The following is a 21674-nucleotide window of genomic DNA, read 5'->3' as shown; positions in this document are numbered from 1 at the left end:
TCATGTTTTCGAGCTTTTAGGAGTTCAAGGGAAAACATAGATATTCAATTTTTCAATCGGGAACCTTGATATGTGATTCCATAATGATTTAGGCATATAAATAGTAAAAACACAAAATGCTGGTGAAGCCCAAAACATTAGTTCTGTATCTTTGCCTTTGCTACGTAAAGGGAGGGGCCTGTTTGACCTGCTGAGCTTCTTCAGCATTTTGTGTTTTTACTTCACCCACGGTGTCTACAGGATTTTGTGATTTACTTCGAGGCACGCATGTACTACATTTGCTAGCTGTGAGTTTTAATTCTACCTCCTGCTCTCAGACTCCCCACAAACAGCAGAAATAATTCCCCTCCATTGACTCAATCACTTCTGTTTCATACATTGAGAATTTAAATTACTCTTCGACTAGTCAAATTTCAGGGAATCCAACCCAACCTCCTCATAACCTCACCCTCAGAGAACCGCTGCCACAAAACCCTCCCAGACTCTACTATTTACTTCACAATGTTTATTTATTTTTATATATGCACTGCTTATAAATAGCTTATAAATATGTGCACCATGTCTAGAGATGTGTTTGCGTGTTTTTACACCGAGGACCTAAGAATACTGTTTCGCCCAGTTGTACTTTACAACTTGAACTTGATCGGTAAATCTGGTAAATCAACCCTCATGATCAGAATCAGAATTTATTGGCAAGAACCTGTCAGGAACTTTGTTGTTCTGCAGCAGCGTTATATGCAAACATTGCTGTAAAATTACCTTTAAAAGTAAATAAATTAGTGCAATAAATGAGGTTGTGTATGTGGTTGTCCATTCAGAAATTTAATAGCAGCAGGGAAGAAACTGTCTTTATGCCACTGAGTGCTCATCTTCAGGCTCCTGTACCTTTTCCTTGATGGTAGCAGAGTGAAGAGGACATGGCCTGCATGGTGGTGGTCCTTGAGACACCACCTCTTGTTGATGTCATTGATGGAGTGAAGACTGGTGCCCGTGATGGCACAGGCCGAGTTCACAACTCTCTGTAGTTTTTTCCTGTCCTTTGCATTGGCACGTCTGTACCAGACAGTGATGCAACCAGTCAGAATGCTCTCCACAGTTCACCAGTAAAAATTTGCAAAAAGCTATGGTGACATACTCAAACTCCTCATGGAAGTATACATGCTGGCGAGCCTTCTTTGTGGTTGCATCAACATGGAGGCCCTCGGACAGATCCTCAGAGATGTCGACACCAAGGAACATGAAGCTCTTCATCCTTTCCACTGCTGACCCCTCGATGAGGATTGGTTTGTGATCTCCTGATATCCCCTTCCTGGTCCACCTCTTCTTGGTTTTGCTAATGTTGAGTCCAAGATTGTTGTTATGGCACCACTGAACCAGCTGACCTCTTGTACACTTCCTCAATGTCGCCTGTGATTCTGCCGAAGACTTTGGAGTCATCAGCAAATTTGTAGTTGGCATTTGAATTGTGCCTAGCCAATCAGCCATGGGTTTATTCCAACTAGAGCAGTGCATCCTTGAAGTGTGCCTGTGTTGATCGCTACTGAGGAGGAGATGTTGTTACTGATCCATACTGACTATGGTCTTCTGACGAGGAGGTCGAGGATCCAGCTGCAGAGGAGGATGCAGAGCCCCAGGTTTTGGAGATTGTTGACCAGTTCTGAGGGTATCCAGTGCCCTCCTGGAATGTTGTGTCCTGAACTACTCACAATGCTCCAGGTGAGGTCTAAACCGGTGGCTTAACTTCTCCCACCTTGTATATCAGTGTAAAATTACTGGACTCCAATTGTGAGTTAAAGCCATCCGAAGACATCCAATTCCATTACCTTTGGTGGGAATTAACAATGGATAGAATCACATTGTGGAGTGGCATGGTTAAAGCAGCAGTTGGTACAATAGTATTGCAGTGCAGCAATCCGCTGGTCCTGTTCTCCCCGTGACCGTGCGAGTTTCCTCTGGGTGGTCAAATGGGTGTAATTGTGTGACGTGAGCTGGGGACCTGCTACCGTGCAGTATCTGTTCCAAAAAAAGACAACACTCACTAAACTACAGCTCGGGTAGTGATCACATTATGTTTTCCACTCAGCCCTGCATTATAGGCAATGAATTCAACATCATACACAGGTGCACTCTCTTAGTAGTTCTTCATCATTCATCTTTTAATGATCAACATCTCAAATCCCACCTGATACTAAATCCCCTACAGTGTCAGATCGTCCAACCCTTTCAACCTATTCTACCAAGTAATAACTGTTTTTGTCTGTTTCCCTTAATAGCTCTGCTTAACAGAATTCTATCAATTCCAATATTAGCTGTCATACAAACACCATTTGTTATTTTCTCAGGGTTACCCAAAAAGATTGGCAAAGATGAGCTGAGGACTTGCTAGGAGCAATGTGCTGGTTAGAATTTTTTGGTCACCTTTTAATGCTGGGAAGAGCAACGAGAGAGAGAGAGAGAGAGAGAGAGAGGAGAGAGAGAGAGAGAGAGAGAGAGAAAGGGAGAGAGAGAGAGCCATTCATTGGGTCTCCACAGACTAATCTCACTGGGCATGGTGCCTTTTGGATGATGCCCGTCTCTGAGAAACACCTCCTCATCTCCCCTTCACCCTTGTGAAGTCTAGAGTCTCTGGTACCTGCGTTAATTTGCACCTTGAAAGTAAATAATGTTTTGAAAGAAAAGAACAATCAAATGGGTTGTGAACTTGGTGCAACAAATCGAGGCTAAAAAAACAGCAGGATGTCATAGCCTTCCTGGAGGACACTTGGACCCTCACTGACTCCATCTTCGCCAAGACACTTAGCCATGAGGTCGCAAGTTTTATATTCATTTTGTTGAGGCTTCTTGACAACTTGAAGCCTCTGTTACTGCAGAATTCATTGAAACTAACGTTAGAGTAGACTTTCAGGACAATCGCTTGTTGCTCCTTGCATACAAACTACTCTGGGATTGAAAGTCTGAAATAAAAAACAGAAAAAAGTTCAAATAAAAAGGAATGGATCAGGCAATGATAGGAAGGAAAGGAGCAGTTAGTGCTTCAGGACATGGAAAGGTTTGGAGCTGGGAATGAACTACATTTTCATGGACAGACCATTGGGATTGAGGAGACTTCCATTCTGTCTCTGGGACTTCTGAGGAGCCAATGTAGAACCTAGAGACTCTTAAGGGATGTGGCTAGATTTGGTTGGCTTATGATCTAGCTGATTACACTGAGTGTCCATGGACACAATGGCCACTGACAATTCACCAAGATCTCCATAAGATCCTCAAGATGCCAGCACTCATTGGGGACTTGTCATACTGCTAAACATATGAACTGCTGCACTCTTTTTCTGAAACTTGCATCTTTTGGCTTCCTCTCTGAAGCAATGCATTGACACTGCCCTAACGTGCATTCAACAGCATGGTTTGAGGATAGCTTTCTAACCCCACTCTGATCAGGACAGTGTTTTCCAGTCAAACATCACAAGGATGATCTCATGCAATGTAAAGTGATGGGTGGTTTTACGGAGGAAAGTTGGAGAGATGGAGGAGAAAGGTTGCCTGAGCTGAGGGACTGGAGAACAGGGCACCCTGTCAGTGGTGGGTACTGGCAGGAGACCATGAAGTGCCAGATCAACCCTTTCACAGGTCACTGACACTGGTAGGGAATGTGACATCTCAGTTGTCATCTCACCGCTCGAGAGACCCAGATCCAATCCTTATCTCTGGAGCTCTTTGAGCAGAGCTTGCATGTTCTCCTTGTGACCAGTAACAGGTTTTTAAAGCCCTTCATTGACCACTGACAATCAAACAATGTGAACCACCAGTGAACCATGATTATAGTCATCAGAGAAATTAATATGGTGGCTGTACTGTGTCAATTTCAGATCCTTTGATCAACAGAAATAGATGAATCTGGGTGTGGAATTTTCTATTATTGTGGGGCCCAAAATGGGAGGCTGGGAAACAGAGCTGGAAACCATGTGGCACCAGATGGGAGTGGAGGCCAGTCGCCAGGTTGATCACTGACAACAGGAGCAGCGTTTATCATCATTTAAGGAAAAGAGCTTGACATTTCAACCATCAACTATTTCATTTCAAAGGAATCTGTAACTAGATTCTGGACATCTTAACGGAAAGACTGCAGTCTGTCTAGGTTGGTGGCAGAATGTCAAGCACCGCCACATTGAGCACTGGCATACCTAGGGGTTTTTATGCTCAGTCTGCCCCTGTTCACGCTGCTGACCACTGACTGCATCACCAGATCCAGCTCCAACAGTGTCATCAAGTTTGCAGATGACATGACAGTAGTCGGCCTCATCAGGAACAACGATGAGTTGCGCGTCAGAGAAGAGTTGGGAAATGGGAGGGGGGGAGGAAGAAAATGACACTGTATATATTTGAAAAGGAAAATGTATGTATCTTGGTCAATGTGGTTTGTGGTGTGAAAAATAAAACATTTAAAAAAAATAGAAGAGGTGGGAAATCTCGTGACATGGTGCGAGAGGAACGACTTGTGTCTCGAGGTGAACAAGACGAAGGAGATGATCATGGACTTAAGGAGGATCAGGAACAACCACCCTCCACTACACATCAATAGCTTGGTCATGGAGAGAGTAGAGAATACCAAGTTCCTCGGGGTCCACTTTAGAAGTGGCCTCTCCTTGACACACAACAGTGACTGCACCTCCTTAGAAAGCTGAGGCAGGCAAAGCCACCATTCTGTCAACCTTCTACAGGAGCTCTATCGAGAGTATCCTGGCCGGCTGCATCACAGTGTGGAACAGTTGCTGTAGAGCATCGAATCGGAAGTCAATCTGCAAGACCATAAAAGCAGCAGAGGGAATCACTGGGGTCTCCCTTAGCCCCACTGATGTCATTTACTGGGATTGTTGTTTCAAGAGAACCTGCAAAATCAGGGAGGACCCTGACCACCCCACACACAGCATCTTCCAGCTACTTGCGTTGGGAAAAAGATACAGGAGTATAGAGACAGCACCACCAGCTGAGAAACAGCTTCTTTCCACAGGCAGCGAGAATGTTGAATGACTGCTAAAACAACTCTCCATGACTCTTATTTTTATGTATTGTTTGTAGTGTGTTTTGCTCTGTTCTGCACTGTGGACTGGAGAACCCTGTTTCGTCAGGTTGTTTGGTATGATCAGATTACAGATAAAGTTGAACATACTGGATCAGTAGGTTAAATTGGTCACATGGGTGTATTTGGGTAGTGTGGGCTTGGCCTGGAAAGGCCTGTTACTGTGCTGTGCCTCCACATTAATTTTTTTAAAATATTTCCAACACATTCCTGCAAGGCCAGCCTTTAACTTATTGCCTCTGCTCCCTAATCCCTGACATCTCAACCAGCTCGCACAATCTTTCTCTGCATCCTCTTATTTCCTACTGATACCTTGAAAACATCAATCAAACGTCCCTTAAATTTCCTCATTATTTAACCCCAGGAGCTCAGGAACCATCTGATACCCTTAAGCCAAGCTGCCTCCAACATCCAACATTAAAATCAGCCAGGGGAGCCCTCCCTGTTGTACAATGCAGTACTCTATCTCTCTTACCTACAACACTAATGTTGTGCTCATCTGTGTAGTACAGCAGACAGCCAGGAACCCAACACATTTAAATGTATTTGAATGAACCCAACTCCAGTTGACTTAGAAGAGAACATTGCAGCACAGGATCTTCGGCTGTCAATGTTGTGCCAACCAAAATATTCCTACTAAAAAATACTAAACTCTTCCTACCTTCTCACCCTCTATTTTTCTTGCATCCATGAGCCTGTCTCCTTTAAAAAGATGGGGTTATGTTTCTTTCCTAATATAAAGGACACTATTTGACCTGCTGAGTTTCTCCAGCATTGTGTCTTTACTTCAATCTCCTCCTCTGCAGACTTTCATGTTTTCCTCCTTCTACTGTAAAACTCTTCAAGGGGTGGCCTACCCTGACAAAATTTTCCTTTGCTCTCCAAGGGGAGTTCTGTGAGAATCTCTCTTGCTCTCTCTGCTCCCCTTCTGTCATCCCTGTTTGCTCCCAATCTCGATGACCATGCACTCACCCAGAGTCGCTTCCACGGTCTTCCTCCAGACAAGGGCCTGAGCCCGAAATGTGGCTCGAGACTCTTGCAGAACTCCCTCCGGGGAGCGAAGGAGAACTTCTTCAGGGTAGGCATGCTTGGAAGAGATTTCACGGAGTTTTGCAGTAGACCGAAAAGTCTGCCAATATTTGGGATGTAAAACATGAAAGTGTGTCGACACTGTGGTTAAAGTAAAAGGACAACGCTGGAGAAACTCAGCAGGTCAACTTTATACAAGATACAAAACCTTCATCAAAGTATGAATAAGATGTAGTCAGGCTCCCGAACCCGAAGGGTTTAAGCCTGAAACGGTGGTGATGTATAAAGACACTGGTTGACCTGGTGAGTTTTGAATTGAATAAATTCAGACCCTGAATCAAAAAGGCTCAAACTGGTCCGATTTGATTGAAGTCGCCGTCGTTATTTCAATTGACTTTTTTTTAAAATCGCATTTTAACAATAAAACCTTGTAATATTCTTCTGCAAAATAGTTATTCATCTCCGTCCTACTGCTCCAATCTGCAATGTGATCGATCGATTAAAGTAACCCGACTTGATTTACTAATTCCAGTATTCTTGCTTCATGTGCGAATGCTGAGCCCATGGGCAATCACAATCCTACATGGTCCCTTGTGTAATGTTTCGATTTAAGGGACACATTTAGGACGAGAATGAAATCGGAATGATTATTTTTCCTAAAATTATACACATTCTGAAATGAACGATAGAATTTAGAACAAAAGGGCGGGAGGCCCGGGTGGCGGAACGACTTTCCAGCCCCAGTGATGGGGACCCGGATTCTAATCCCGTGCTGTCTGTCAGGAGTTTGCACGTTCTCCCCGTGTCTGCGTGGTTTTTTGTGGGTGGGGGGGGGGAGGGTTATAGGTTGATGGGGTGTAATTGGGCAGTCTGTAACCGTGCTGTATGTCTAACTTTCAGTGTTCTATCTTCCTTTGAAATATCCTTTGCATCAGGACTATTCACGGGCAGTTATTTAAATACACTGTCTGTCTGATCTGCTGATGAACAGAGCCGCATTCAAATCAGGAAAACAAACCTCGAACTTTTAGAGAACTTTTAGAGAACTTCCCGCATTATCTCGCTTAAAATGTTCGTTATTTAAAACGATTTGCCCAAGAGGGGGTACATTTTGTATTGGGAGTAAACGGTTCTATTCGTCACTAGACCAGACCCGCCGAAAGAATGGTTGCCGATGGTACGAATCGATTCTTGTGGTCCCGACATCCTTGCCACTTTCAAATGTCTCTAATAATATCGTTTTTAAATGTATTAACCCTGAACAAGCGTCTGATTTTGGACCAATGCGAGGGGGGAGGGAAAGGTGGGGGGGGTTTGACATTGCGCTCAAGTTCCACCGGTGTCAGAACCAAATCGGTAAGACAAAACCTGCTGAAACATTCATATTAAAGAATTGTAAACTGCTCCTTCAACAAATCCAACATACATCGAAAGAGAGAAAATGCGAGCCGGCCAATTCGAAGAGTTTCATAGTTGCGTCGCAAATTGACATGAAAACATCCAAACGCTTCAACGAAAACATCTTAAACTTTTTCTATCTGTGGCTAAGAAATTAATTAAAAGGAATTCCCCTGGCATTAATTGGTGGCTCCGTCCGTTATGAAGAATACCCACCAAACGTCACGACTTGGAAAGAGCAAAGCAAGCCTGCCCAATGTGTCAGGGAAACGAGAGCCCCCACGAAAGCATGGAGTAAATCTCAATTTTGAACCTTTCAAATCCAACCAAGACATTCCTCAAGATTTTTCTGAAATCCTCAGGTTTTTAGTCAGCTTGAAACTCCGATTTGATTTACAAATCGTCCACCTGGATCGACATCGAGACATTTATTACAACTGTGACGAGAGAGGGAAAAATAACACCGAGTTCAACTGCTAATGTCCAGAGAACAGCGACCAACTGAAACGCCCTTCATACTGCAATCACAATGAAATCTCATGCACTCAAATGGTCTTGGAATTTAATAACCTGCTTGACAATGAATGAATCTTGCATCTTAAAATCGCTCCCTCAGTCCCGCGAATATTGGAGCCAGTTAAATAGCAAACATCTGGGATTTAAAAACACAAAAATCTGCGGACACCATGAATGGAGAAAAAAAATGCTGGGGTAACTGAGCAGGTCAAATTTCGAAGATAGATACATAGCCAACGTTTTTGGCTTGAACCCTTCATCAATATTATGAGGACTGGGATTTGCTCCATTTACACCTGGATTTGGGATTGAAAAATTATTGTAAAAATCTGAAATCAAAGCACCTTGGTTGAACTTGAGAAGTTTAACAGTCGGGGTGGCTGGTTGGTTGTGTGTTGAGAATTGGAGGCCAGAAACGCCACCGTGCACGGGGAGGGGGGGGGGGGGTGCAGAATACTCAAACCGAAGCCAGGGACGTGGAAAAGTTTCATCGATTTTCGTCAATAGAGACAAGTAAAACACTGAAGTCTGCAAACACTGTGCTTGAAGTGAAAACACAACGCTGGAGAAACTCAGCAGGTCAAACAGCGTCCTTTATGGAGCAAAGATTTTTTTAAAAAAAACCTTGATGAAGGGCTCAAACCCGAAACGTTGGTGATGTACCTTGACCTATAAAGGACACTGACCTGCTGAGTTTCTCCAGCATTCATCGATAAATATGCATCGTCACAAATTCTGCCCTGTTGCTGAATTATAAAAAGGAGAAAGCGAAAGTGATTACCTCCCCAGAATGAATGCAAGATATTTTGGGCTACATTGTTCACAAAAACTGTACTTATTTATATGTCAATAAACTCTAACACTAATTGAACCGAAACACCTCAGTCCTGAGGCGGGTGAGCCTCAATGCAGATAATTTTAAATGTGGATAGGGATAAATGATCCAAAACGCTCAGTCATGCCAGGTCTGGACGCGGGCTTGAATGATGGCGTTCTCGGGTATATTTGGAAATGCACACTATTTTTTTTTGGAAAATCTTCGCTTTGCTCCCGAAGTTGGCAACTTCTTGAGACGAGTAGAGAAATTGGCGTGAAGAATTCAAGTTGTGTCATTTTGAGCTGGGACTTTTGAAAATCCTTGGCGTTGAACTGAAGCGTCAAAGCAAACAAACCACCCAGAACATTCACAAGGGCACCGATGTCGCCGCGTCTTTGGAGAAGGCAGCATTATCACCTCCAGCTATTACTAATAAAATTGCTTGCCTGAAATTAAGGATTACAATGTTTATTCTTTCATCCCAAAGTGAAATCATCCTTAATACCCTTCACATGTGGATATCGATTGATTTTGATATCATTTACACAAGGTTTAAACAATGTTAAATGTAAAAACAATTTGCATGGTGAAATTGTTTTACGAAGTTAAAGCAATAAATACGAACTCCACGTTTGTTTCTGGATCAAGTCACTGAGCCAAGGGATTGAACTGGCAGCGCACGTTGAGGAGTTGTTGACACAATCCAACGCACAGGTGCGAATAAAGTCAGCAGGACGGAATATCTGACAAAGGTCGCCCAGAAAAGTACTGCCGTCAAGATGGCTTGTTATGGTCGGCTGGCCCTTTCGCACCTGGCCAGTCAACAATTTGCAGACGAAACACACCCAGACAGAGCAGACGTGAGAATAGGAGGTCGCCAATCAATTCTTCCACGCCCTCCCTGACGTCCAGATTGACCTGGACCGAGCTCTTTGGAGAAATGAATCGTGGATGCAGCGTTAGGCACAACAATGGCATCGCGGTTCAAACCAAATCCAGGTCTTCCTCATACACTCAGAAAACCAATCGGGGTGTGAGAGCTCACCTTCGGAATGATACTGGATTATACTTTTGTTTGCTCGTGATAATTCTTTGACGAGACGTAAAGTATTTAATACAGGAGCTTCCGAATCTCAGTGAGACACCCTTTAATCTTTAAGCTAACGCGAGCACTGTAAAGCTATTTAAAGTCTTTTGAAGGGACATTTCGACTGCCGTGATCTCCGGTGTCGCCAGCAAAAAAAAGGGAGAGCAAAGGAAACGTTCCCCGGTGCCTCACAACAACCACCTCCTCATATCAAAATAGTTGAAATAAATAAGTCCTTGAACAGAAAAAAACAAACGCAGAATTAATCGTGACACCTTTTAACTTTTTCCCATGACATTCATTGAAAATACTAAAGTCAATACGCGTTCTCGCGTTTATAGTTCTGTTCCATTGGTGGTCTTGTCCCCACAAACAGCTTAACATATTCCCCCGATCAATCCAATTATTGACAGACTATCCATTGCTGAAAGTGACATTTTTGAAAATTTGATTTTTGTCCTTTTAAAAACGTCTTTGAACTCTTTACTGGTCTTCGTTACTGAACCGAAGAACAGAGAGGACTCAGACTCTGGCCATAAATTCTCACCACGGATCTTGCCAGATCCCTGAATGTTGGTGTTTTTTTTCCCCCTGTTTCATGAAATGTCTTCGTCCAAAACCAGCAATTCCCACGACAGATGCTGTTTGATTTCGATTCGTTGTACTTGTGCATAAACTCTCATACTCGTTCTGAATATGTTCAGCGTTTCCTTCAGTTACCTGTCCGTCAAACCCTTGCACGTTTCCACTGTCCCCGGGTGAATGAGTGTTAGAATTTCTCGCTCCCACCACCCATCCCGCTATGCGACATCTCTGTTAATAGTAAACAAGAGAAAACCGATTACAAATTCTTTCTGCTTGATTATTTTCGACCTGTGAACAAAATGGTTCACCCATTTTTAGTATTCACTGGAACAAAAACCTTAAATTGTCGATTTTTTTTGAGTGGAGAAATGGTTTAAATCCAATGAACTGAGTGCTTTCGGAAACGCAGGTTGTCTGTTCAATAAAGGAAGCAGCGACAAGTTCTCCAGTTCGCTGGCTGCTGCCTTCAACCGCAAAAAGATTCACACTCGGATTCTCAACAAAACATTTATTTTAACAAAAATATATACAAAAGTGCTCTCCTTGACGACACTTGATATTGGTCCAAAACCTTCATTCGTTAGAACTTCGATAACTATTTCAAACATTGGATCGTTTTCTTTCAAAAGAAAACTTCTTGTACAACATTTTGCTTTTCCAAAAGTAGAACGTCTTGACTCACATACGAAAGAACAAGAAAACAACCATTTTAAGCATTGTTTAGACAAATAAACCCTGTAACAATTTGAAATAACAAACGCCCGTGTTTTTTTTTTAAATAGTCCGCCTTTTGGCTGAAACACTTTGACTTTATATTGGTACTAAATCCTTTTATAATCCAGGCTCAGCCCCGGCCTTGGATTTGTCTTTGGTGGAGCGTCCAGTCCATTTAGTGCTTCCCCCCACCCCCCTCTCTCTCTCTCCAACAAATGTACCAAAGTTTGCAAACCAGAAAAACAATTCAAGTTTTTTTTTGGCACTTTCAAAGAAAATGTCTTACCACCGCCAGCATTTTTAATGTCTGGGAAGGTTATATATCCATTCTGCCGGACATTGGTCCATATTCCCAATAGGAACAGTGAACGACGGGCATCTCGGGTTGCCGGGCACATGACAGTTGATAACCGCTGCTCGCTGCGGGGCTCAGTTGTTGATTGTAGGTGCTGGCCGGAGCCGGCACTAAAGGTAGGCTTTGCATTCGGGGGTAGGCGCTGTAAGACGAGGTCAGTCCATTTATTGGCACGGGGCTGACGCTGCCATTGCCCGCTTGGCAGGACTGATGATAGGTGACGGACGAATTTGACCCACCTTGTCCCATGGGCCAGGAATTCGTGCCGAAGGGCGGCTGCAGATACTTAGGGGGCTGGTAATAAAATGGGTCCGAGTAATTCACGCAGGGTTTGCCGGGCAGGAACGGAGATGAAGATGGTCTGTAGGGCCGCTTCACCCTCCTCCTCCTCCTGTAGTTCCCTTTGTCAAACATATCTTCGAAAGCAGGATCCAAGGTCCAATAATTACCCTTCCTCTCTCCGCCACCTTCTCTGGGAACTTTCACAAAACACTCGTTCAGACTCAAGTTGTGCCTGATGCTGTTCTGCCAGCCTTTCTTGTTTTTTTCATAGTAAGGGAACTTGGTGACAATGTACTGATAGATGCCGTTGAGAGTGAGCCTCTTCCCTTGACTCTCCTTGATTGCCATCGCGATCAAAGCCACGTAGGAGTAGGGTGGCTTTTGCGAGGGGTCGCCTTTCTCCATGGACTCCGTGTCCCCAACCTTGACCAAGACCGACTCGTCCTGGACGCTCGACGCGTCGCTGGTGGCTTCCGTTTCGAAGGTCTCCTTCTCCTGAAACCTCTCCATGGCTTGGCTTGAAGGTAGAGGAATCCGGAGCAGTGGCCCTGCCTTGGCAATCCAGCCCCGTTCTGGCAACTCTGGATCCCGGGCGAAGTCTTCTCTCCTCCCACTCTTCTCTCAGTGGTGGAGCGCTGATTTAAATATGACCAATTGTGATATTCTCTCAGGGTAACTCCGGGGTCAGATTCACCCACAGTTGAGATCTCGTTGCTATCAACAGTAAAGGCCATGAGTATCGGACCAGTTTAAATGGATCGAGCTTCAGAGAAGTGATTTTTACTGTCAGCACCTGACTCGGGTGGACAAACTTCCCGGAGAGCCCATTCTTAAGACATCCAACAGCCTTGAGCCATTTCCATCGCCAAACACGGTGATTGCCGGGGATTCCAGTGAAGTTTTAAGGTTCACGTGTGGTCGGTTTCTTTCTCACCCCTCACCATTCGCAGAGCTTCGGGCTAAATGACCAGCGTGACTGTTCCCGGCAGGTCCGACCACAGAGCGTTCACCCCGGCGGAGCTCAGACGCCGGTCCAGGGAGCGGCACTGGAATAGTCCTGGGGTGAATGGTCGTCTTGATGCGACGGCTTAGAAAGGTTCTGGGTTAAGCCAGTGGGGGTGGGGAGAGTGGTCGGCGAGAAGGTGGGAAGAGTGAATGATCATTGAACCAAAAACTACGCTTTACTTTGACTTTTCGTACACTATTTTCATTTATTTTTGTCAGATGGTTTGCACTGTGATGCTGGGACTTGTTCAGGACAATAAATTCTGAATCTGATGCTGACAGGAGCGGGGAGAGAGGAGGTGAGGAGAATGGGGAAGGGGGCGTGAAGAGCGATTCAAAAGGAGGAAAAGCTTGGGGAGGAGATCTGGAGGGATGTGGCACATGAGTGCTGAACAGGGTGGAGAAAGCAAGGGAGGCAACTCCTTTCCTCCACCCCCGTTCCCCAACCATCCACAGAACTATCCCCCTCCCCCTGTTTGCTGTTGTGCCCACTCTCCCTCTCCCACCCATTACCTCCTGCTTTAGGAACCATGTTCCTCCCCGTTTCCCTTTTGTTTGGTGGCCTGCCACATTTTTCCATTCCTTGATGAAGGGTTCATGTCCAAAACATTGGTTATGGATCTGAACTATATAAAGTTTGACCTGCTGGATTTCTCCAGCACTGTTTTTTACTTTCTTTGAAGGCCTGATCTCATTGCATGGCAGAGCAGACTCAGAGGGCTGAATGGCTTTCTGCCCCCATTTTCTAGTACAGTCTGTGATTTCTCCATGCAACAGATCGAGGTCTTCATTTGCCTTGGACCACTGGGCTATCACTGGCTCAGTCAAATCCATTGTGTGGTTCATGTGCAATGGGTTAAAATAACTTGGACACCAGGATCTTTCAAAGAAGGCCATAAAGCTCCACGTACATTTTTGATCAGTTCCCTGCACGAAAGACATTGGTTTCAGTCTTCACTTGGGAGTTCCATCCTTGGCAATTATAAAATGAGATTTTATTGTCTGATCTAAAGTACAATGTACAGAATCACCAAAATTCTTTCTTGATGTAGCCACATAGGTAGGTAAGATAATTCATACTATTGTCCTTGGTAAAGTTCATTCAATGTGCCAAAAAAAGAGACAATAAATGTAAAAGGATAGACAATGCAATATTCACCTGGAGTGAAAACTTAATGCTGGAGAAACTCAGCAGATCAAACAGTGTTCTTTTCTATAGCAAAGGTAAAAATCCATAACTGACATTTGGGTGTCAGTCAAACTGAAGAGTGGGGAGGGGGGCAGGGGGAGGTGCAGTTGCAAAGGCAGGAGGTGATAGGTGGAGAAGGGAGGGAGGGGACTGCGGTGATCAAGAGGTGGAAAGATGGTTGGGTGAATAGGGAGGGAAGGGGGAGGAGAACTGGAAAGGGGAAGGGAAGGGGGGGAGGGTGAAGTTGGGGGGGGGAAAGAGGAGGAGGCAGGTTAGCAGAGACCGGAAAAGTAGATGTTCATGTCATCTGGCTGGAGAGTGCCCAGATGGAAAATCAGGTGTTGTTCCTCTGATTTGCAAGTGGTCTTGGTGGGATAGTGCACAAGGCCATGGACAGACATGAGTATGGGAGTACGACACAGAACTGAAATAATTAGCTCCTGGGAGATCTCCATCACTGGTGTGGATGGATCTCCCAATCTGTGCCCAATCTCTCTGATGTGGATAAGGCCACAAAGGGAGCATCACTTTGGGCATTCTCCAACCAGATGGCATGAACATCAACTATTCCATTTTCTGCTAACCTGCTCTCCTCTTTCCTCCCCTCTTCAGCTCTCCTCCACCAAGCCATCCCTCCTCCCCTTGATTGCTGCTGTCCCCTCCCTCCCTTCTCCATCTCTTATCTCATGCCTTTTCAACCACACCTTCCGCCCCCCCCCACCCCCAATTGTTTTGTTCGGACGCAAGCTAAATGAAGAACTCGAGCCCAAAAAGTTGGTTATGTATTTTTACTTTGCTATATAAAGAACCCAGTTTGACCTGCTGAGTTTCTCCAGCATTGTGTTTTTACTTCAACTATGATGTCTATAGATTTTTGTGTTTTAAATTTACCCACAGTGATGTTTCAAATATCAATGGCTCCAGGGCTGTATAATGGAGAGGAAATGAGAGGAGACATGAGATTTGCATATTTGGAAACATGTTTCTCTTGGTGGAAAATTAATAGAGGGTTGTCATGAACCTTGACCCTTAAAGAGGGAACATTATTTGCCCCAACTTCATCTTCAAGTGGTACTTCAAGGAACAACAGTGCGGTCAAGTTTGCTTGTAAATTCACAGCTATTTCTAATTTCAACAGAAGCAAGCTGACAAGTTCAAGCATTAAACCTTTAATTTTTGTGAGAGTCATAGTTGGCATTTCAAGAACTTCTTACCTGCAAAAAAAGGGCAAAAGGCATCCACACACACTCTGCCTCCTTCAGATCAACAGGGACAGAAGGACAAGAACTGTGGTCCATCCATCACTTTGTAAACTTTTGACAACCAGCACAGCTATTCCTACTTATGACTGAATGTTGAGTGTCTCCAGAAGGCGCGACTGCACCTGTTGTTAATTACAGTGTGATGGATAATAGGCATCTTCTCTCCACCTTCACAGTATCTTGATTTCAGTGCTTGCTATAACTTCCTGGAATCGCTGATGATTACATGAACATTGTTTTTAAATTCTCAAGCTGTCAACTATTGAATCAAGTTACTCAGTATACATAATTTATATGCACAGACATACACATATTATTCAGGTTGCAGCTGAAAGAACAAATAAATTTGGGGGAGGAGTCTGTTAATATCATTTGAAGCAATCAGTTTCCCATGGAGTTACTCGCAAAGGCTTCACTGTCAACTCAAAAAATTGCAAGGTGATAATACCACGTTCATAAGAACCTACCTGACATCACTCTGAAAAACAAACTTGAAGGCTTACAGATTCTGGGAAGCAGGATGTGTATCTGAATGTGCGGAATCTGGATCACGACCTGATACGGGTTTATGAATTCATGAGAGACCATGATGGGATGGACAGTCAGAATCTTTTCCTCAGGATAAAAGCATCACATAAGAGAGGTTATGTATTTCAGGGAGATGTTTGGGGCAAATTCTTTTTATTCAGAAAGTGGTGGGTGCCTGGAATGGGTCACCAGGTATAAAAGTATATTGAAGAGGCTTCTAGATGGAAACATTCATATGAAGGGGATGGGGGCTGGAGGAGGAATATCCATGACATGCATCAAGTGCAAGCAGCAGAGCTTGAGTTGTTTTGGCTTGTTCCTGTCCTGTCCTATGTTCTAAAATCCCTTCAATTTATTGCCTTGCCCCAAATTGATTGGAAGCCATTCCTCCCTAACTGTGTGAGGGACAACTTTGACCAGGATTCTCACAAGAACAATGTCAACAAACAGGAATTGCCAGTCAGACCCTTGAGGTTGCTTCAGCATTCAGTGAGATCATGCAAAATCCAGTCTTGGCCTCAACACCATTGCCCTGCTCTCTTCTCACATCCCTCATCTCCTTTGTCATTTTAAACCTTTCATTCTCTCCTCCAAGCTTCTCTGGGTACACAGAATACAAAAGATCCATGATGATCTGCAAGATAATTTCCTTGTGATGCACAATTGAAGTTTCAGGGAGATTCCTCATCCTGAAACTTGGTCAAAACTACCCCCTATCCTACTTGGGGACACAGCCTCTCAAAACTCACCTGATCAATATCCCTCAGAACCTGATCAGTTTCAATAAAATCACATCTCTTGCTTCTGTATGAGTGTAAGCACAGACTCAGCCTGCTCATCCATTCTTCAACCATCAACTCCTTCCTCCTCACAATCAATCCTGTGAACCTTCTTTGCCCAGCCTCCAATTAGGCCTTTTCTATTCACATGTAGGATGTGGACAGGACTGACAGACCTAGCACTTACCGTCCATCCCAAATTACCCTTGAGAAGGTGATGATGGTGAGTGGCTCTCTGAAACCATCTTTCTCATGAAGATTCTCCTCTGTAGATACTTCTGGGTAAGATTGAGAAGGAATGAAGGAGGAAATCGGATTTCTAAGAATGAATGAATGAGAGTTTATTGTCATATACATTAGTACAATGTAGTGATAGCTTTGCAGTTGCATAACATGCGCTAACACAAATTAAATGTAATTAAAACACGATAAAGAGAAAAATGATGAAATAAGAAAGGAAGAGAAAATAATCCATATTCACAGCTAGTTGGTAATGCAAAAAATTGTGTCGTGTCAGTAGTGGAGACAGATCTTTGGATCAATTTTAAATATGAACAGATCTCTTCAGTAAAAGCACACAGAAATGCTGGAGGAACTCAGCCAGTCTCAGCATCTAGAGGAGATAGATGTATTATCGACATTTCGGGTCTGAGCCCTTTAAGGGCTCATTGATAATATATCTTTACCTCCCATGGACGTTGTGCGAAGGGCACAATATCAGTAATATATATTTTTCTCCAATGGATGCTGTTCCTCCAGCATTTCTGTGTGTTTTTACTACAATCACCACATCTGCAACTTCTGTGTCTCACACAGATTTGTAAAGGTCTGGTCACACCAGTGAAGTTACATGAAAACTTCCTTTCCTGAACAGCTTGAACTGCTGAGTTTCTCCAGCACATTTGTGTATTACACTCGACCCCGGCCTTACAGATTTTCTTGTTTAACTTCCAAAACATTCATTCCCCTTACAAGAAAGGCCAGCATTACACTGACCTTTTTTAATTCCTTGCTGTATCTGCATGCTAACCATTTTTTTTCCAGATGCCTTTGGACTGAAACATGCTGCGGACTTATTCCTCTTGAAAATAATTTGCTTCTTTATATTTGCTTCCAAAATGGATGACCTCACATTTTCCCATCCCGTCCTCCATCCACCACCATCTTCCCCACTGATTGTTCACATCCCTTTGCAGGCTCTTTGTGACCTCCTCATGACTTGCCAAGCCACCAACCGCATTATCAACAAATATGACTGCAGGGCATTGGTCTCTCATCACAGTCATCGATACAGATGATGAACTGTGAAGACCCCAGCACTGATTGGACTGACCTCCCATTCATTTCTGATTGCCACTCCTAAAACCTCCTATCTTTGCAAAAAAGCCTTAATGGGCAATTCTGGAAATCCTTCCGCATTGTCCACCCCATGTTACGTCCTCGAGGAAACCTAGCACATTTTGTCTTTCATAAAACCACATCATCTCTGCTCCATTGTCTTCAGATTTTCCAAATGTCCTGCTTTAACCTTAATTTTTCCAATGACCATTAGAGATGCTACAGCACAGGAACGGCCTATCTGACCATGATGTCTGTGCCAAATGCAATGCCAAATTGATCCAAATCTCTTCTGCCTGCGCATGATCCATATCCTTCTACTCTCTGAATATTCATGTATCTACCTTCAAGCCACAACTATTATATCTGCTTCCACCATTCCTCAGCAACCTGTTCCAGGAAACCAGTGGGAAAAACCCACCCCACACATTGCTTTTACACTTTTCCCCTCTGCCCTTTATGTTCTGTAGCATATATTTTTACCCTGGGAATAAGATTCTACCCTTATCAAGAACCTATCAATCTCTCCCTTAAATACACCCGAGGACCTGGCCTCCACAAACACCTAAGCCAACAAATTCTACAGATTTTCTATCCTATCCACCTCTCATCATCTATCAGATCTCCCATTGGCCTCCATCACTCCAGAAAAAGAACACATGCTTGTCCAACCTCTCTGAAGACTGACGTTAGGTTATTTGCTTGATAGGTTCCTGCTTTTGACCTTCCTTCAACTCGCATCAGAGCAAAATAATTACTAGAATCACAGCAATTTTTGTACAGAAAGAATTCATCCAACCCATCATGTCCATATTGGCTGAAAATGGACAGGAGTTGAGTCTCCCAATGCTTGGTCCCCAGTCCTGCAAGCTAATGACGCCATGAGGTAGACAAAACAAGATGGACTGAATGACCTTATTTTGTGCTGTATCATTCAGCACAACTTTTGCTCATTCATGACACTCTACATTGAGATAATCTTTTAAGTCGAAGATTTATACATTGATTCAAAGTCAAATATATATTCGTTAAAAAAATCTTTGACTTGGCAAGATGAGGTGAAAAGGCATTTTACCTGCTAAGCATGTAAATTTGAAGAATAATTACAAAGGTGTGAATTGTTGTGATATACAATAGTGAAGCATGCATCATAATTAATGCTAAATTTATATGAAATGTTTCCGATGTAAATTAAAAATGCACCAGGAAACAGCAACAAAAGTTCGGTCCCTTATTGTTCACAAACTTGTGTTTGTGGATGTGCACATTTAATACTGAAATTTTTTGAATCAGTGATTGTAAAACAGAACAACTCAGCATTCTTAACTTACTCTGTGAACTCCATGTAGAAGGAAAACTATGTTCTAAATAATACATTTACTGGTACATGAATTATATATTCTACGAATGATACTGGAATATCGTTTGTGAATAGATGATTTGCAAATCATTTTGAAACAAAGAATGTAAGTGGCAGAAGTTGCGACTGAGAACTGATGTTCTGGGAAAAATGGTTAACTTGCACAATTGCGAGCAAAATAATAAATGGGAAAAGAGACACTAGATCAGGCCTTTTCTGGTAACATGTAGGATGTGGACAGGACTGACAGACCCAGCACTTACCGTCCATCCCGAATTACCCTTGAGAAGGTGATGATGGTGAGTGGCTCTCTGAAACCATCTTTCTCATGAAGATTCTCCTCTGTAGATACTTCTGGGTAAGATTGAGAAGGAATGAAGGAGGAAATCGGATTTCTAAGAATGAATGAATGAGAGTTTATTGTCATATACATTAGTACAATGTAGTGATAGCTTTGCAGTTGCATAACATGTGCTAACACAAATTAAATGTAATTAAAACACGATAAAGAGAAAAATGATGAAATAAGAAAGGAAGAGAAAATAATCAATATTCACAACTAGTTGGTAATGCAAAAAATTGTGTTGTGTCAGTAGTGGAGACAGATCTTTGGTGGTCTTGTGTGATGGCAAGGCTAGTATGGGGAGGTTCAAGAGCCTGAGAGGTTGGTAAAAGAAACTGCCCTTGGATAATTGTGGGACATCAGGCTTTTGTACCTTCAGCCCAAAGGTACTTCCCTGTTTAGGCAAGTCAAACTGTCCTTAAAACTGGAGGGACTTAACAGGTTAGGCAGCCTCCATGGAGAAAAAATGGTCAGTCAAGGTTTTGAATCGAGACCCTTCATCGAGATGGTTAATGATCCTGGTAAATCAGAAGTTTTGCACCTGGACAACAAGATTCATCTTTTGGGTTACGTGCACTTAGAAATTAGTTCCTCTGTCCAATTTCTGAGTTCCACCACCTCCTGTTTGGTACATGTCAAATTGGCCTAAAGATGAAGTCAGGCAATTGAGGAGTTAGAAACATAGAAACATAGAAGATAGGAGCAGGAGTAGGTCATTCGACCCTTCGAGCCTGCACCGCCATTCAACGAGATCATGGCTGATCTTAAAGTTCAGTACCCCGTCCCCGCCTTCTCTCCGTAACCTTTAATACCCTTATACTGAAGAAATATATCTAATTCCCTCTTAAATATATTTAATGAACCTGCCTCTACTGCCCTCTGTGGCAATGAATTCCACAGATTCACCACCCTCTGGGTAAAGAAATTCCTCCTCATCTCGGTCCTAAATGGTTTGCCTATTATCCTCAAACCATGGCCCCGGGTTCTGGATTTTCCCATCATTGGAAACATCCCATCTGCATCCATTCTGTCCAGTCCTGCCAGAATTTTATATGTCTCTATGAGATCCCCTCTCAATCTTCTAAACTCCAGGGAGTACAATCCCAATTTGCGCAATCTTTCCTCATAAGTCATTCCTGCCATTCCAGGTATCAGCCTGGTGAATCGCCTCTGCAGTCCCTCCATTGCAAGAACATCCTTCCTTAGATAAGGTGACCAAAACTGCACACAATACTCCAGGTGTGGTCTCACCAAGGCCCTGTACAGCTGCAGTAAGGTATCCTTGTTCCTATACTCAAACCCTCTTGATATGAAGGCCAACATACCATTTGCCTTTTTAACCGCCTGCTGTACCTGCATGCTCGCCTTCAGAGACTGATGTACAAGTACCCCTAGGTCTCTCTGCACTTCCGCATCTCTTAATCTATTGCCATTCAAATAGTAATCTGCCCACCGGTTTGTATTACCAAAGTGGATAACCTCACATTTATCCACATTGTAGTGCATTTGCCATGTATCTGCCCAGTCCCTCAATTTATCCAAATCACACTGGAGCTTCCTGACCCCCTCTTCCGTACACACAACCCCTCCTAGCTTAGTGTCATCTGCAAATTTGGAGATATTACATCCAATCCCCTCATCCAGATCATTAATGTAAATTGTGAACAGCTGGGGTCCCAGTACAGATCCCTGTGGTACCCCACTGGTCACCGCCTGCCACTCAGAAAACGAGCCATTTATCCCAACTCTCTGTCTTCTACCTGCCAGCCAGTTCTCAATCCACATCAATACTTTGCCCCCAATCCCATGAGCCTTGATTTTGGAAGCCAGTCATTTATGCGGGACCTTATCGAAGGCCTTTTGGAAGTCCAGGTACACCACATCCACTGGCTCTCCCCCATCTATTTTACCTGTCACCATCTCAAAGAATTCCAATAGATTTGTCAAGCACGATTTACCTTTTGTAAATCCATGTTGACTCCGTCCGATCCCTTCTCTGCTAGTCATATG

The 21674-nt window shown here is 43.5% G+C and overlaps 2 protein-coding genes across 3 annotated transcripts in view; both read right to left on the bottom strand.

Annotated features, from left to right (window-relative positions):
- The window catches only part of pik3cd (phosphatidylinositol-4,5-bisphosphate 3-kinase, catalytic subunit delta), a 206798-nt gene that overhangs the window by 161689 nt on the left and 23435 nt on the right, over positions 1-21674 (bottom strand). For both annotated transcript variants that reach the window (XM_069918431.1, XM_069918432.1), the window contains exons 3-4: positions 19585-19716; positions 16811-16942 (exon numbers count right to left, since the gene is read on the bottom strand). The gene's annotated coding sequence lies outside the window, so the exon portion shown is untranslated. The remainder of the gene's footprint in view (positions 1-16810; positions 16943-19584; positions 19717-21674) is intronic.
- foxl2l (forkhead box L2-like) lies at positions 11003-12488 on the bottom strand. The gene has a single exon (XM_069918435.1). The coding sequence runs from the start codon at positions 12368-12370 to the stop codon at positions 11540-11542; it is 831 nt and encodes a 276-aa protein (XP_069774536.1). The 5' UTR covers positions 12371-12488; the 3' UTR covers positions 11003-11539.

The sequence above is a fragment of the Narcine bancroftii genome, chromosome 2 (genome assembly GCF_036971445.1).
Source record: "Narcine bancroftii isolate sNarBan1 chromosome 2, sNarBan1.hap1, whole genome shotgun sequence".
In the NCBI taxonomy this organism is placed as follows: domain Eukaryota; kingdom Metazoa; phylum Chordata; class Chondrichthyes; order Torpediniformes; family Narcinidae; genus Narcine; species Narcine bancroftii.
This window is presented reverse-complemented; position numbering and strand designations above follow the sequence as displayed.